Below are 16,756 nucleotides of genomic sequence, written 5' to 3' on the forward strand. Positions count from 1 at the left end.
CCCTTGCTGCATTCAGAGAGGAGAGCCAAATACTCCAGCCACCTAATACCTAGGGCAACCCCAGGGAAGTCAATGGGATGGCAACAGGGGAGCAAATCAATGCAAAATATGGCCCTACAGTAAAATATTTTTCAGATGTTCTGTTTTAGGGGCCTGATCCACAACCCACTGAAATCAGTGGAAAGACTCTCAACCAGTCAATCCTTTGGGACATTCCTGACCTGGTAGGGAGATAGACCCAGATGAGCTAATGGATCCTTTCCCACCCAGGTCTTCAAAGTGATCTGCTCATTTATCCAGGAGGAAAAGATACACTCCAAGTGACTGGCTGAAGGCTATTAAGCTGTGACAGATGCCATGGTGATGAATTGTGTGTGTGTGTGTGTGTGTGTGTGTGTGTAAAAGAACGATTTCCTGGAGACAGACACAGCATCATGAAGGAGAGAGGGGGAATCTATTAAAAAGCCTCCCTGAAAATCCCTGCGCAGTGAGTGACCCACCGGACTTGGGGCGTAGGTGCAAAGGACCAGAGGCTGCTGCTCTCTCTGCATCCGCAGGCTGAGCTTTGCCTAGTTCCCCAGAGGGCTGGGAAGAGCAGGGCTTGGAGAGGGGAGGAGAGATCCCCCGGTGGAGGGCTCTGAGAGAGGCAGGGGGGGCCATTTACCCTGAACAGCCTGCAAGCCCCAGAAGGAAACCAGAGAAAGGGAGGCATTTCTGAAGCAGCAGGCGGCGAAGCTCCAGAGGACACCCACCTGCCACAGGGATCCCAGAAGCAGCCGCCAGCCAAACCAACCCCTCTCCCCGGCCCCCAGATCTTTAAAAGCGGCGGGGAGGGGGGGTTAAAGACAAGGAAGCAAAGGGATCCAGAGCAAAGGCAGCGCAGGTAAGCGTCTCCCCTTCACCCATTCCTTCACACACACCCACCCCATAGGCGGGGGACCCCTGCCACTAAAGGACCTGGAGTGAGCCCCCCTTACCAGGGAAGGAGCCAGGCTTGGAAGATCCCAGGCGGGGAGTTTCTCTCTCTGCTCCTCGGGGCGCGCTTGGATAACTTTGCAGCCAGCTGCTGGAGCGCCAGGCGGCACCTGCAACTTCCCTCCCTTTGAACGCACCACCCGCAGCCTGGGAGACTCCAGCTGGTCGCTGGGGGAAGTGGAAACTGGGACCCCCCCCCCCCCCCCCGCCCGCCCGCCCCCCTTTTGCTGAGTAGCCCTCTCCCTGGTGTTTCCCAGCCTCCGAGCCCCTGTGAGGGACCCAGGCTTCGCAACCATCCCCCGTTCACACAGGACCTTTCCCAAGCGGATCCTGGCACCGCTTCTCTTTTCTGGCAGCGTCTTATCCGCGTCCGTCCCCGCCGCTGCGGCAGGTAGGTCGCTGCTCCCCCCTGGCCTGCCCCCTGGCTGCACGGATCGCCGTGGGGCTGGGCTGGGCGAGCGCGGCAACCAGCTGCTTGCCTTTCACGCCCGTTTGAAAGCCCGTAAAAGGGTGGGTGGGTGGGTGGGATCTGATCCTCCTTTAGCTGGCTTCGGGGGGAGAAGAGTCGGCTCGGCGCTGTAGCCCAGGCGCGTGTGACATCTGCTTGGGCTCCTTGGAACTGGGACTCCGCTGGGAAGCGGGGGCAGTTTATTTCCTACCTTGCTCTTGCAAAGAAGAATCCACGGACACGCAGGTAACCCTGCCCCCTTGTTTTTTTTCCATGTGCCAAAGGAAGCCGGGACTGGAAGAGAGGCGTGTGGAGAGATGTATGGGGCTGGGGTTTGTGACATTCACCAGTGTCTATGGCCAGGCCAGCACTGGGGCACAAGGAAGGGGCATTGGAAAGATCTTTCTTCTTTTGCGGTCCCTTTTCATCTCCAGCTTGTCCTCAGGGATCCTGCCTTTGTCTCCTAAAAGAGTTGGGCACCTCTGCCATTCTGAGCTGGGCATCTAACTCCCTTAGGCTCCTTTGAAATCCCAGCCGATTGATGGCCAAATTTGCGCAGACTTTCCCTCTGCGTCTTGCAACCTATTCGTGAGAGAAAAGACTTTAATAACTGATCAGGGAGGGGGTGGCAAAGTGCATCTGAACTCACTTCGCCTGAGGGGGGTAAAGTAAATAGGCGGCTGAGGCCAGAGTGTTTGTATTAATAATGCAAATATTTTAACCATGCACAGTCTGGAGCTCCCATTTCCTTAAAACTTTCCTTCTTAGGGCAGATCGGAGATAACGGAGGAATTGTTTGCAAAGCCAGGTGAAAAGGACCTTTCCCCCCACCCCCCACGGGGATTTATGCATCTGTCTCTTTGTGGGGTCCTTGACCGGGGCTGTGTTGGTTGTTTTAATGGGACGTTTATATGAAAGGCATGGACGTTCAAGCAGACAATGTAACTAGAGTCCCCGAGTCCCCACTAGAGCTATTGATCAAACCTCCTGAGAATGTACGTGCTTAAAATAGTTAGACAGTTTATCTTTCCTAAAGGACAAGGTGTGGTGTGCGTGTTCATGCAAATAGCTCCGGATGGCTAAAAGTTGCTTTCAAATACAGCAGAGACTCAAGGAATCTGAGCCCATCTGCACACGTACATTGCATATGTGTTCATGCCCATGTACACATAAATGCATATATAATACAGTGACAAGTGACCCCGGCAGTCCTAAGCAATCACCTTGCATGCAGCAACAAATGGAGTGCTTGCCTAAGAGAGGTTAGTTTTTAAAGGCAGCCCAAAGTTTTTTAGGGATGCTTTAAAGTGATCACTTATAGGTGGGGAGAGGTGCCTGTAGAGGGGTTCTTGAAGCGGTGTATGTAGATCTTGTCATAGCAGACAAGCTCCACGTTGTTTGATCTTTGTAATGAGCAATGACCTGGAGAGGTTATAGCAACAGAAGCCGAACAAGGGGAGCAAAATGCTAGTCACCAGTAGATAGGCAGGGACTGCATGAACTGCATGTGTTTATTGGGAAACAAATGCATAGAATTTTGCTTAGTTAGGGTTACAATCCAGGCAGAAAATATTTACTCTTTGCATGTGAGATCTAGATACATATTATTAATACCGTGCCCACAAGTATATGTGTGAATGCCAAACCATCGCTGCTCATTCTGTGATTGTACCATTTAACACCTTTTCATGGATAGTTGCATGAAAGCACTTTCATTTACATGAATTATAGAATCACTGAATCACAGAAATGTAGGGCTGCTGGAATGACTCTCACATGAACAAGTGTATTTGTGTATGAAGAAAAGTATTCACTGTTCATTAATCACTATTCACTATTCTTCCGTTTAAAACATTTTAGACAATCAGTCAGGGAGCAGAAATAATGCCATGTGACTTACGTGGCCACTCACACCCCAGGAACCATTAGTCAAAAGGGATAATTTATGAACATGCCAAAGTCTGAAACATTTTGTATGAATTATTCCGCAAAGACTTGCAAATTGCAAATACGCATTTATGAACATTTTATAAACTGAAAAGGGCACAGTTCATGGGATAATTTATCACAATGAATTATTTGTCCTGCTCTAATATGTACATAAAATACATAATGGCCGGTCATGAGGGTGATAACACTAAAATTGTCAGCAGAAAAATATAATTGCTAAAAATTTGATACATTACCCAAAGCCAAAATGGTAACACATTGTATATTTGCCCTCAAAGTCAGTCAGTATCTGTGTTATCAACTAATCAGGTGAAAAAAGCTCTATGTTATTTATTTATTTAGAAGAAGAAGCAGAAGAAAAGGCTTTATTTTGTGAAAAATGCAGAATGGAACAATTTTTGTTTCATTAAAATTTTTCACAATTTTTTTCATTTTTTAAAAATTTTGTCAACAGGTTTTGCACATGTTGGTTTCACTTCAGCCGAGGAGAAAAAAGATTTCTCTTGTTTTTTAAAATGTTTTTTCCAATGAGAAAAAAGGGATGTTTGAACAAGTGAGAAAAAATTACTCTCTCTCATTTTCTCCCAACTTTTCCACCCCTTTTTCCATGGGGGAAAGGGGGGGAGAAGCAAAAACTGTGAACGCTGAATTTTAAAAAATTGAAAAATTTGCTAAAAATAATTGCGATTGAAAATTGAAAAATTTCCACAAAAATGGAAATTTCCATTTAGTTAAAAAAAAAAAAGGGTTTTATTACAAAATCTTTGCCCAACTTGGTTTATTAAGAGAGAGACAAGGTAGGTGCGGTAACATCTTTTACTGGACCAACTTTGGCAGAATGCGCAAGCTTTCGAGCTCCTCCTCAGCTCTGGGAAGGAAGCAGAGTGTGTGAGTTAAATACAAGGTGGGATGGATTGTTAAGCAGAAGGGGTAAGAGTGGGAAGTCACTTGAAATGCAGCGGGAGACTGGGGGTTAGACTGATATGCATTGAGAGTTTGAAGGTTGCCGGCAGCGCTAAGGGCTTGCCTACACTGAAAATGCTACAGTGTAGACTCTACCTACGCCAACAGAAGGGTTCACCCATTGCCCTAGGTAATCTGCCTCCCAAGAAGCAGTAGCTAGGTCGACGGAAGAATTCTGCTCTCGACCTAGCACTGGCTACTCTGGGATTTAGATCAGGGTATCTACGTCTCTCAGGGGGTGTTCACGTTCCTGAGAGACATAGTTATACAGCTGTCAAATCAGCCAGCTAAAAACAAATAATGTTGGGCTTGAAATGTTAAAAGCTTGGTGAGTTTTTTGGGCAGGTCGTGGCCCGCAGGTTTTTCCTCTTAATTAATGGGCCACTTTTTTTGGGGGGGGGGGGTTCCTTTAGGGATGTGGGCAGCCTGGCTTACCCCCTTGTTCAGTGTGATGATGTTTACTAAGCCCTCTCCCCGGCAGGGTAGTTGTAATGAACCAGTGTCCCTGCTAAATCCCTGGCTTTTGGTGTCTAGCAGAGTTACACATTTATTATATTGTTTTACGCCCCTGCCTACCTCAACACACACTCCTCCTAAGGCCAGATCCTCAGGTACTGTGTACTGGCACAGTTCCTTTGACTTCAATAGAGCTTCACCCGTTTACGCCGGCTGAGGGTCCGCTCCTTCATTTCAAGCCCCTCCTCTTGCTTCACCTGTTAAACGAAGAGCTGGATTTCCCTCTCTGCAGTGGAGAAGCAGTGAGCTCAGCTGTCCTGCCTCCCCATTCTCTTGTATTTGAGGGAGGGGGCAGTATCCTTGCTTCACAAAAGGAGCACTCTTAGGAGGAGTAGTGCAGCCATTTTTCTCCCCATCAAAACCAGTAGCTCCATTGGCACATGGTGGGAAACTCTGAGAAACAGTCAAAATTGAGGTACAATTCTACTGATGTGTCCTGGCTATTTGCCCAGCTGGTTTTTCTATGACTAAGACCATCACTTGCTTTAAAACAGGATCTAACTGGCAGGTTCGCATTTCATCTGCTCCTGCTGCTTATTCTTCACTGAAAAGCCATAATCTAACTTTCTGTTATCTTAATTCTCTTCACACTGAGTAAATTTGATGCTGTACAGAGAAGATTATGATTCCAGTTGGCGAATAAGCCGCAGGAGCCGATGAAATCTTTACCCACAAAGATTCTGGTTTTTATGCAACTTCCTCCTGATCTCTGTTGGTGACAAGTTTATGTCCTGAAGTATTAGGCTTGATAAGCCTTAGCTTTTCTATTGTAACTGTGGTACTGTATATAGCACAATTTGGAGCAAGTACACTGAATTGCAAGCCTAATTTATGAATGCAGTTACCAACACTGCAAATTCAAACTGCACCGTTGAATTTGCAAATGGCCATTTGTGTGTCTGAATGACCATTTGCATGCACAAATATCTGATTTCATGCATGCAATAAAGGTAATTGTACATCCAAATCATGCACACAATTGGACATGTAAAGGTTGGAGAATCGAGCCCTAGCTTATTAAAATTGAAAAAAAAATTAAAATCCTATTTACTGCTCTTCTCTTTAAGCTGTTTATTTACCTTCTATATTTCTCTCAACTTGGAGTATGAAAAGCAATAAAACCAGTTTTGCCTTTGCTTATAGTCATTTTCATCCTCAGGTCCTCAGGGCAGCAATGGATGGGTTTCAAATATGTATAACAACCCCACATATATCACCTCAGAGGTTGAAACTGAGATCTTCAGCACTGAAACAGTATGAGCCTAATGTTGGAGCTCCAGGTGTAACTCCATTAGCTGGCAGCAGTAGTAGGAACATTAGTAATGGAAACATTTCTCTAAATCTGAAATGTATCAGCCTATGATCTGAGAGAACCCCTTGATGGCAAGCTTTCTTGAATCCTTAAAAAACATAGCTTGAAGATGGGTGGTGAAATGGAAGTGACAGTACAGCAGAGAAGTAACTGCTGCTGGTGAGGGTGAGGTGATACCGATCTCCTGTCTAAAGCACTTTGAGACCTATGGGTGTCAAGTGCTGTATAAGAGTATTATTATTATTGATTCATTAAAGATGCTGAAATAGCAGATGGAAAGAGTGGAGCTACGGGAGTCTACAACAGCAAAACTCTTCTTTCTGTATAAAGATATGCACTGAAGAGCTATGCTTCCCTCCATGTCCTATTTTCTCCCCCAAAGAAGAAAACATCCTTCCCCAGTTCTCTACCCCATGCTCCCCTGGGATATGCCTGTCCCATAAAACCCGATAACCTCATGTTCCCTGACCATTTCCTCTTGTCTGCCAACCCAGCACATCTCTGTGTGGTGCCATTCTGGACTGCATATCTATATTCCCCATCCCCAGCTTGCATTCCTGATGTGGCCTGCTTCTTCCTTCCCCAGATAGTTCTCAAACAGAGCAAGCAATTTGGAGGCTGGTCACATCAGAACAAGCCAGGGGAGGAGAACTGCTCCTGGCAAAGTGCAGACATATCAACTCAAGCCTTTCTCAACCTTAGTCTTGCTTTGATATCACAAAGCAGAGAGAAACTCAGAGCTTGAATGTCTTCAGATATCATCTTACCTGCTTGAGGTCTTATGAATTTCCTTGTCCTCTGTCATTCCCATGGGTTTCATTACCAATTAGTGCATCTGGCTTTCAACCCTCAGGGGGCATTGGCACAAAAGGCAGAGGTTCAAATTTTTTCAAGACTGCCAGAGCCAGCACACAAACAGGAGGGTTCTTAAGAGTTAAAACTTTGCCCACACATTCCCCCACTGGGCGTGCTGAGCCCCGAGGTAGCTGTCTTTGTACCTCTCCCCCAGTAAGGCATCCAGACCTCAAATGTAGGGATGATGGTAGTTCCTTGTGAATTTAGCCAGCACTCAGGGTATCACGGATTGATGGAAATTTGTGAAAGATTTTGCGATAAAAATTGCAACATGATGAGTTTAGAAGTAGCATTTTATCATGTAAGCAACAGCTATGTGGTTTCCATGGAACCGAAAATACAAAATGCACCAGATAGAATCTAATAAGAGTGCCAGGGCTAAAACTCCTGCTTTTACAAAATAGAATAAAATAAAAATCTGTTGAGGAATCTCTAAAGAAAAAAAGTCATTAGGACCTTGTTTTTGCATCTCCACTGAGAGTCGTTTCTTCCAGCAGCACAATTTCCTTTCCCAACCATGCTGGGACACGGTCAGAACTGGCACACCGCAGGGAAGAGTACCATTCACAGAAGCACCAGCCCCACTTTCTGTAGAACATGGGTGGTAATGTATTTGGAGGCTCCTCAGCTAAATATTAACCTAGCCCACTCCTCTTTAGCTTGTGAGCTATACAATCTCAGAAGCTACTTGCCTACTGTATCTATCAAGGGTCTTCTATCAGGGCCATCACTGCACTGTCAAAAACACAAGGTAGTGTGGCCGTTCATCAGGTACAGAACCTGCAAATTCCCCTCCGATTTCTTTTCTCCCATATTTGCTATAGTTTCATAGAGTTTAATGGCAGACGGGACCATTAGATCATTTAATCTGACCTTCTGTAAATCACAGGCCCTTAAATTTCACCCATTTACTCCTGTATGGAGCCCAGTAACTTGTATTTGGCTAAAGCATATCTTCCAGAAAGAGCAACCACTCTTGACTGGAAGACATCCAGCGATGAATACTCTAGCTACAGCATGTACTTGTGATCTTCAACCGCAGTCCCCTTCAGTTTTCTGTCCTAATCTTCGCGCATTTTTTGACTTCGCTGGCACATCTTCCCCAATTGCCAATGATAAAGCAGACTGTTTTCTTCAGACATGGACTCCGCACCTGCAAATTTCAAAACCAGAACAAACTATTTCCTACTATTACTGAGAACTGGAGGAACTTACACTATGGCCCGCTGTGAATGTAGTGGATGAAAGAGAGAGAAGTAATCTCCTGAGCTGACTGCAAGGTTCTTAATGTAAACTCTTCCGCAGTTCTACACTGTCTATTTTGCACCTCATTACGCTTGTAGTGATGGCTTCATAAACTAGCTAGACAGAGTGCTCATGCAAGAGATACAGTAATAAATAACATCAGTGTGAGTCAGCCACAGTGGAGGCAGAAGCTTGGAAAATTTCCCCCTACTCAGCTTGGCTAATAAACCTTAACTCCTACTCAAATGTGTGTGGCCTAGTAGATAGTGCACTGAGCTGGGAAACAGGAGACCTGCGTTTTGCTCCTAGCCCAACTACTGGGTGACCTTGGGCAAGTTGCGTCACCTCGGGGCCATGCCTTCCCCGCCTGCAAAAGGTTTGATAATGATGCTGACTTCCTTTGTAAAGTGGCTTGAGATGTACTGAAAAAAAATGTTCTGTAAGAGCTGGGAATTATTATTACTGACTGTCAGGACACCCATTGAAGTCAGGGCTCACGAAAGGCGTTTCCTTGACACAGAGCTCAAATCATAAGTTGGGGTCACGCAGAAAGAGCGTACGGGAAAAGTTAATGGACTTAGGATTTAGAGCTGGAAATGAGCTGATCTGTTCCTTTCTAATGCAGCTTTCTTTGCGTTCATGAGTGCCACATCTAGTGCTTTGTCTAGTCTTAAATGTCCCAGAACATAGGACTTCCCGTCATAGACATCAGTGAATTTATACTCAGGCTTTGTTTGCTGTAATGGATGGTTTTATTTTTCCCCACCTACACAGGTGCTGATGTTTCCCGTGGGTTTTCAAGTGGTTCAGGCAGACTGTAAGTGGCATCGGAATCTATCAGCTCAGATTGTTTGTATGTGAGCAGGCAGATCCGGGAAATATTTCAGTGGAATGAGCCTCAGCTGCAAATACGGTCTGGATTTTAAAAACACCCTTCTCCCCTTAGGCATTTAGATCTGGAATTTCAGTTCAAGCCTGTTGCTGCTCACAATGGATTAATGCGTAGGCATTACGGACCAGAATATAGCAAATGATGGCTAGATTTTAAACCAATCAGCAGCTATAGCTGAGCCCAGATTTTCAAAAGGCCTCAGCCCAGCAGGTTCTATTGTGACACTTTGGTTGCTAAAAACCCTTTGAAAACCTGGCCCTAAATTAATGGCTAATCTCTTTCAGTAGGAGCTCAGGTGGTTTTTCCGCACTGGAAAGCAGAGAATTTCACCTTCTTTTTGGGTCCCGGAAAGAGGTGAGGCATAAGGCAGATGGGTTATAGAATCATTCAAATGACACATTGTCTTCGAAGTGGCATGAGACGGGGCGCAGAAATTAACATTCGTGACCAGCAGTGCTTTCTTGGGAAAAGATTGCTCATGCTACCCACATGCCAGCACAATGTTATAAACAACGATGAGCAAAAAACAATACATAAAATTCACTTTTTGGTTTCAAAGCTTTAGAGTAGTGATGGGCTTGACCTAGAACTCTGGATCCAAATGCCCCTGAACTCTGGAGTGTTCAAAATCTGCATCTGTATTTGAAAGCTCTGCTTTTCAGGCGTATTCCTTTCCAAACAGCTCCTGAGGACGAAACCGAGACTTATGTGCCTCTATTGTGATGAGCTATTGGTCTGTTCCAGCTTGGTGATTAATCATAGAAAAGAATAATAGATTCTTATATTATTATTTATTGGGGATGCTGTATACCAATGCAACACCTGCTTGATACAAAAACGATTGTTGATTATACTTGTAATTACGTTTATGGTACACTGAGCAATGCCTACAACAGATGCTTAATGTAAAATCCAGTTCTGGATGTTGCCCATCAAATGCATGGCTTTTCAAAATTCTTTTTTCTTCTCTTTCTTCTTTCCTTTTCTTATTTCAGGAACAAGATGGTTGTGAATCTTAATCTATCTCAGCCTTAGCAAAAATTGGGAAAGGAAAAATGGATCCTTTATATTTTTCCAGTGCTTTTGGCATGGAGGTCAGTGCCCAAGATGTAAATTCCTCCTCTCTGATGAACATGACGGGCAATAGGACTATGCCAGGACTGCCTGTGTCCAAAGACGTTCACACAGTTCTTATCTCTATCATATATCTCCTTGTATGTGCAATCGGGCTCAGTGGGAACACCTTGGTCATTTATGTGGTTTTGCGTTATGCCAAGATGAAAACAGTCACCAACATTTACATCTTGAATTTAGCAGTAGCCGATGTACTCTTCATGCTTGGCTTGCCGTTCCTGGCTACTCAGAACGCCATCTCTTACTGGCCCTTTGGCGCCTTTTGGTGTCGGCTCGTTATGACCGTAGACGGCATTAATCAATTCACCAGTATCTTTTGCTTGACTGTCATGAGTATGGATCGCTACCTTGCAGTAGTTCATCCCATCAAGTCCACCAAATGGCGGCGTCCAAGGGTGGCCAAACTGATCAGTACAACAGTCTGGACTTTCTCATTCTTGGTGGTTCTTCCAGTCATTATATTTTCAGATGTTCAGGAACACCTTCACACCTGCAACATGAACTGGCCAGAGCCAGTAAACATATGGTCAGCAGCCTTCATCATTTACACATCGGTTTTAGGATTTTTTGGACCCCTGATGGTGATCTGCCTCTGTTACTTGCTGATCGTGATTAAGGTCAAGTCTTCTGGGGTCCGAGTTGGGTCTACAAGGCGCAGACGGTCAGAGAGGAAAGTGACCAGGATGGTGGTCATCATTGTGGTTGTCTTTGTGTTTTGCTGGCTCCCATTTTATATACTGAACATTGTCAATTTGATATCCACCTTGCCAGAAGAACCTGGGTTACTTGGTGTTTACTTCTTTGTGGTGGTTCTGTCCTATGCAAACAGCTGTGCCAACCCCATACTTTATGGATTTCTTTCTGACAACTTCAAGCAGAGTTTTCAGAAAGTTTTATGTCTCCGGAAGGGGAATGGTGTTGAAGACGGAGATCCAATCAAGCACAGGCAGGAGAACAGCAGCCGCTTGCAAGAAGCAATGCTAACCCAGAGAAACATGGAATTCAATGGACATATGCAGACAAGTAAGGTGTAAGGTCCTGGCTTGAAAAACTGTAAATAAACTGCAGAGCTGAAAAACTGGGGGGATCAAAATCAGAAATGAAACTGAAATCCTGAGACCCACAAGCTCAAACAAATGTACATAGATTCCCCCTCCCCCATGAAAGAATTATGGATTATATTGGATTCTGTGGAATGCCTAAGGCACTGTAGCTAAAGCAATCAGACGTGTTATCACTTTCTCTTTCTATATGCTGGGGACAAATTTACCGGTACATTCTGGCTGCTCTGTGCCATTCTGGTGACGCAAAGCAGCTGCGACCCTGTTTTAACCATCCTATTTGCTTTTTGGTCAGCAAAAAGCAGAGAGCGTATTGGTTCATTTGCCCCAAAGTATTCTCAAAAGTTTGTTAAGTGAATGTTTTATATTAAAAAAGGAAAAAGCACTGTTTCTTAAGTGGAAGTTTTCAAAGGAACAGCTCACAGCACTAATTTACTGATCTTGGAAGCATGCGTATGCCATAGTTTTGAGGTGCTGCTTAACCATTTGCATTGTTTTACTGTAATTAGTCCACATAAGAGACTCCAAACGCAGTGCCCAGAAGTGTCTCAAATCCCTTGAAAAACCCCCCCAGAAATAAAAATACCTTGAAAAAGAATTATTAAATGAATGTGAAATGGAAAATTCATTCATAGTGCGTATAACATTCTAAACCAAACTGCTTATGAAATGTAATGCCGTCACTTTATTACTATGTAAATGACAGTGATTGTGAAGTCCTGAAAAGCTGTTTTGTGTCTATTTATTGGCTCTGAATGTAAGTGTGGATCTGAATTTAAATCGTATTTTCAGAAATTAAAACAAGTTGAATTCCCTCTTGGCTAGCAGGCTGGTATCTTTTCCTACCATTCTAAGTCACCTCATGCTGAAACTGATACAGCTTTGTCCTTGATGCTTAACTTATCATAGAGCCAACTATTGTTATTATTTATTATTTGTATGACAGTAGGGCCTACATGCTACAGCCAAGATCGGGGCCCACTAACACCTAATGAGAGACATTATGCCTTGATGAGCTTACAATCGAAGTAGACAAGACAGACAGGAAAAGAGAGGTCAGTGACAGATCCAGGAAGGGCACCTCAGTGTCCTGAGTCCCAGCCCAGTGCCCTATCCAGTGGGCCAATTTGCTCCTCAGCCAAAAACGAGAAAGGAATACTGATATGCAGTGAGGAGCTGCCAAAATCTTAACAACTGGCTCCCTATAAAAAGTTCTGATTTAAGGGGTGTGCCCCAGTATGTATTTTTTGTACCAACAGGGTTACCATACGTCCGTATTTTCCCAGACAGCAATTTAAGAACCAAAACACCTGACCTGTCCGGGAAAATATGGATGTATGTTAACCCTGCTGAAAGTTCTTTTTTAAAAAGATGGGCCTGAACTAGAAACGAGCTCCGTTTCACATGTGTGGGTCCCCGCCGCTCCCTGGGGGTGTGCTAGGGGGACCAGATGTCCTGATTTTATAGGGACAGTCCCGATTTTGGGGTCTTTTTCTTATATAGGTTCCTATTACCCTCCACCCCCGTCCTGATTTTTCACACTTGCTGTCTGGTCACCCTAGGGCGTGCACATGTGTGGGTCCCAGCTGCTCCCTGCCCTCCTCATTGAAGCAGGTGTGCAGGGATACTGCCCTGGGAACTGCAGGGCACCAGTGGACGTGGGGCCAGCTGCAGACAGGGGCATGGGGCAAGGCTAGCTGGAGGCAGGGGGTGCAGAGCTGGCTGGAGACCAGAGGCTGTGGGGCTGGCTGGAGACAGGGCAGGGGCTGACTGGAGGTAGGTGCTGGCTGCAGGCAGGGCAGGGGGGTGCAGGACTGGCTGAGGACAGGGCAGGGGGTGCAGCAGGGTCTGGTGCAGGCAGGGCAGGGGGTGCGGCAGGGGTTGGTGCGGGCAGGGGTTGCGGGGGTGGCTGGAGACAGGGACTGGCTGCGGGCAGGGCAGAAGGTGAAGCAGGGGCTGGCTGCGGGCGGGGCAGGGGGTGCGGGGGTGGCTGGAGACAGGGGCTGGCTGCAGGCAGGGGATGCAGTAGGGGCTGGTGGCTGGAGACAGGGACTGGCTGCGGGCAGGGCAGGGCAGGGGGTGTGTGCGGCAGGGGCTGGCTGCAGGCAGGGCAGGGAGTGCGGGGATGGCTGGTGGCAAGGGCTGGCTGCGGGCAGGGCAGGGGGTGCAGCAGGGGCTGGCTGCAGGCAGGGGGTGCGGGGGTGGCTGCAGGCAGGGGGTGCGTGCGGCAGGGGCTGGCTAGAAACGGGCTGTCTGCAAACAGGGAGTACAGGGATGGCTGGAGGCAGGGGCTGGCTGCGGGCAGGGCAGGGGGTGCGGCAGGGGCTGGCTGCAGGCAGGGGGTGCGGGGGTGGCTGGAGGCAGGGGCTGGCTGCAGGCAGGGGGTGCGTGTGGCAGGGCCTGGCTGGAAACAGGGGCTGGATGGAAACAGGGGCTGGCTGCAGACAGGGAGTGCAGAGGTGGCTGGAGGCAGGGGCTGGCTGCGGGCAGGGGATGCAGGGGTGGCTGGAGACAGGGGCTGGCTGCAGGCAGGGGGTGCGTGTGGCAGGGCCTGGCTGGAAACAGGGGCTGGCTGGAAACAGGGGCTGGCTGCAGACAGGGAGTGCAGAGGTGGCTGGAGGCAGGGGCTGGCTGCGGGCAGGGCAGGGGGTGGGCAGGGGCTGGCTGCAGGCAGGGGGTGCGGGGGTGGCTGGAGGCAGGGGCTGGCTGCAGGCAGGGTGTGCGTGTGGCAGGGCCTGGCTGGAAACAGGGGCTGGCTGGAAACAGGGGCTGGCTGCAGACAGGGAGTGCAGAGGTGGCTGGAGGCAGGGGCTGGCTGCGGGCAGGGGATGCAGGGGTGGCTGGAGACAGGGGCTGGCTGCGGGCAGGGCAGGGGGTGCGGCAGGGGCTGGCTGCGGGCAGGGCAGGGGGTGCGGCAGCGGCTGGCTGCGGGCAGGGCAGGGGGTGCAGGGGGTGGCTGGAGGCAGGGCAGGGGGTGCGCCAGGGGCTGGCTGCGGGCAGGGGGTGCGGGGGTGGCTGGAGACAGGGCCTGGTGCAGGCAGGGAGGGGGTGCGGGGGTGGCTGGAGACAGGGGCTGGTGCAGGCAGGGCAGGGGGTGCGGGGGTAGCTGCGGGCAGGGCAGGGGGGTGGGTGCTCGCGGGGAGAGCGGCTCAGAGCAGCCCGAGCAGCAGGACGCAGCCCAGGCCCAGCAGAGCAGCCGGGGACCCACCAGGCAGCAGCGGGAGCCCCAGGGCCAGGGGATCAGCAGCAGCAGCATCAGGGCTCATGCCCAGGGCCAGGCGGCAGCCCATGTGGCTCCCGCAGCGCAGCGCCCCCGGCGGCCAGAGGAGGAATTACATCACTTCCCAGCCGGAGCCCATCAAAGCCTCAGCGCCCCCTGCAGGGAAGCGGTTTAACCACCGGTTCTAAAACTGCTTCCAAATTTAGCAACCGGTTCGCGCGAACCGGCTCCAGCTCACCACTGCTGATATGCTGTTTTCCTCTTTCCAGACTAGCACCTTGGTTTTTTAATCCTGAAACGAGCTATTTATTTTGCCTAGATATTGTTTCTTGTCATTACTGCTGTTCAGATAACTGTCGTCCTTCCATAAGTATGTTTATTTGTATGAAATAAAGGACATAGAAGCATGGAAGTAAGAGATAGAAAAGACCTATTCCAACAGGGCATTTACGCCAGCACTTCAACCTTTACTGGATTGCTCCCTGCAGTACACGGGCCTTTTATGGCTTATCTCTGGGGAGCTTTGCTGAGCCTTAATACACCAAATAAATGTCAGCGTGATATTTGTACAAGCAACGAGACAGTCTATTCAAATAGCTGTAAACAGAGCATGATGATAACTTGGTCCCATTTATATTGCAAGGAATAAAATATTAGAAGAGTTACTGTAGAGTAAGAGGGCATATTTGGAGGTTCTTGTTAAGTTTTACACATACCCGCACATTATTTTATGCGTATGATTTTGAAAAATAGGTTGGCAGCTTGAGAAACGTTTTTCCTTACTAAAGTGTAAACACCAGGTTGTTATTGTAGGGTTTTTCCAGGGTTTTAAACCACTGGGAGAAAAACTAAGTCCATACGCAAAACTATGAATTTTTGTACCAAGCTAAGAGAGCTCTTGAGAAAAATGGAGACAATGGACGGATTCCCTGCTGGCATAAAGAGGCATCGCTCCATTGACATGAAATGAGCAATCTTGAGTTATGTCAGCTGAACATGCATCCCAGGATTATTGTCACAGTCTTTCACTTTGGGATCCTAACCTCTTAATGGGGCGAAGATGATGCCACTTCTTTGTGGAACGAATTGGTAGGTGTTCCAAGTGAACCCGTGTCACTCAATGATTGCCTATTCTGTTCATTCCTTCGGAAGCATCTGGCATTGGCCACTGTCAGAAGACAGGATATTGAGCTAGATGGACCATTGGTTTGATCCAGTGTGGCTGTTCTTATGTTCTTATATATTTAGGGCACATATAAGACCATGACCACATCTAGCGTTAAAGATCTGATCCAAATCAATGGCAAAACTCCGATTGACTTCACTGCAGACACTGCCGAAGTCAATTGATTTTAGGAGACTTTGGGTCAGGCCCTTATTAAAAAGCTTCTTATTTCAGCAGAGAGAAGCCACAGATTGAATGGGCTTGGAGCAGCATTATCCACTGATCCCTGGATGTACTGGGTGAAATCCAGGCTGCAGTGAAGTCAATCGGAGTTTTGCCATTGATTTCAATGGGGCCAGAATTTCGCCTATGTACAAGTTGTTATCTGAACCCTGCTGCTTATCCAAATTCATCTCACATGCTGTGTTCCATTCAGATATCCGGGGCTCCTGGGAAGGGAGAGTAGGGGGCTGCGGCGACTGGGAGGGAGTGGGTGTAGGGGCTCCTGGGCCCGAGTGCTGGTGCCCGCGCGGGTGAGGGGAGGGTCAGGCGGGGCCACAACCATTTTTCTTGGCTATTTTCTTCTGTGCCTCAGAAGAGTGTGTTTGCCTAGGGCTCAGTGATGGGCTAATCCGGCCCTGCATGTGGAGCACTGGGGGGTTGTGCCTAACCCTACATGCCTGTGTGTGTGCTGGGGCAGGCATGTTAAGGAGCCTTCCCCCCTTCTTTGCCCTCATAGAGAAGCCAGCCAGAGTCTTGTTCTCCCAATGCACAATGACTGGGGGACCCTCGAGGCAGCGCTCTGGGAGCGGTAGGAGTGGACTGAGGATAAGGCCAGGGCCTTGCGTCCTGCATGGAACATAATATGTTTCCCCCAGTAACAGGATATATTGTGAGGCAGATACCCCGGGGGCTCAGACAACGCCTCTGGGAGCTGCTACCATTGTGTAAACCTCCCTCACGCCTCCCTTAGGCAGTTGCTTGAAACCATAATGCAGACCTGTGTCAACTGGTTGATTT

The 16,756-nt window shown here is 48.0% G+C and overlaps 1 protein-coding gene across 3 annotated transcripts; it reads left to right on the forward strand.

Annotated features, from left to right (window-relative positions):
- The first annotated feature begins 459 nt into the window (after positions 1–459).
- SSTR5 (somatostatin receptor 5) lies at positions 460–12,160 on the forward strand. Of its 3 annotated transcripts, none has more exons than XM_037911052.2 (2): positions 460–883; positions 10,152–12,160. In XM_037911052.2, the coding sequence occupies exon 2, from the start codon at positions 10,212–10,214 to the stop codon at positions 11,322–11,324; it is 1,113 nt and encodes a 370-aa protein (XP_037766980.1). In that variant the 5' UTR covers positions 460–883; positions 10,152–10,211; the 3' UTR covers positions 11,325–12,160. The 3 variants fall into 3 exon arrangements, 2 of the variants coding, with proteins under 2 accessions (XP_037766980.1, XP_043380378.1); XR_006284527.1 differs by lacking the exon at positions 10,152–12,160 and adding an exon at positions 9,039–9,170 and having other exon boundaries at positions 547–883; XM_043524443.1 differs by lacking the exon at positions 460–883 and adding an exon at positions 1,534–1,669.
- The last annotated feature ends 4,596 nt before the right edge of the window (positions 12,161–16,756 follow it).

This window comes from Chelonia mydas, chromosome 10 (assembly GCF_015237465.2).
Source record: "Chelonia mydas isolate rCheMyd1 chromosome 10, rCheMyd1.pri.v2, whole genome shotgun sequence".
Classification (NCBI taxonomy): domain Eukaryota; kingdom Metazoa; phylum Chordata; order Testudines; family Cheloniidae; genus Chelonia; species Chelonia mydas.

Coding starts and splice junctions, on each gene's coding strand:
- SSTR5 (XM_037911052.2), top strand. CDS start 10,212: ATGGATCCTTTATATTTTTCCAGTGCTTTTGGCATGGAGGTCAGTGCC.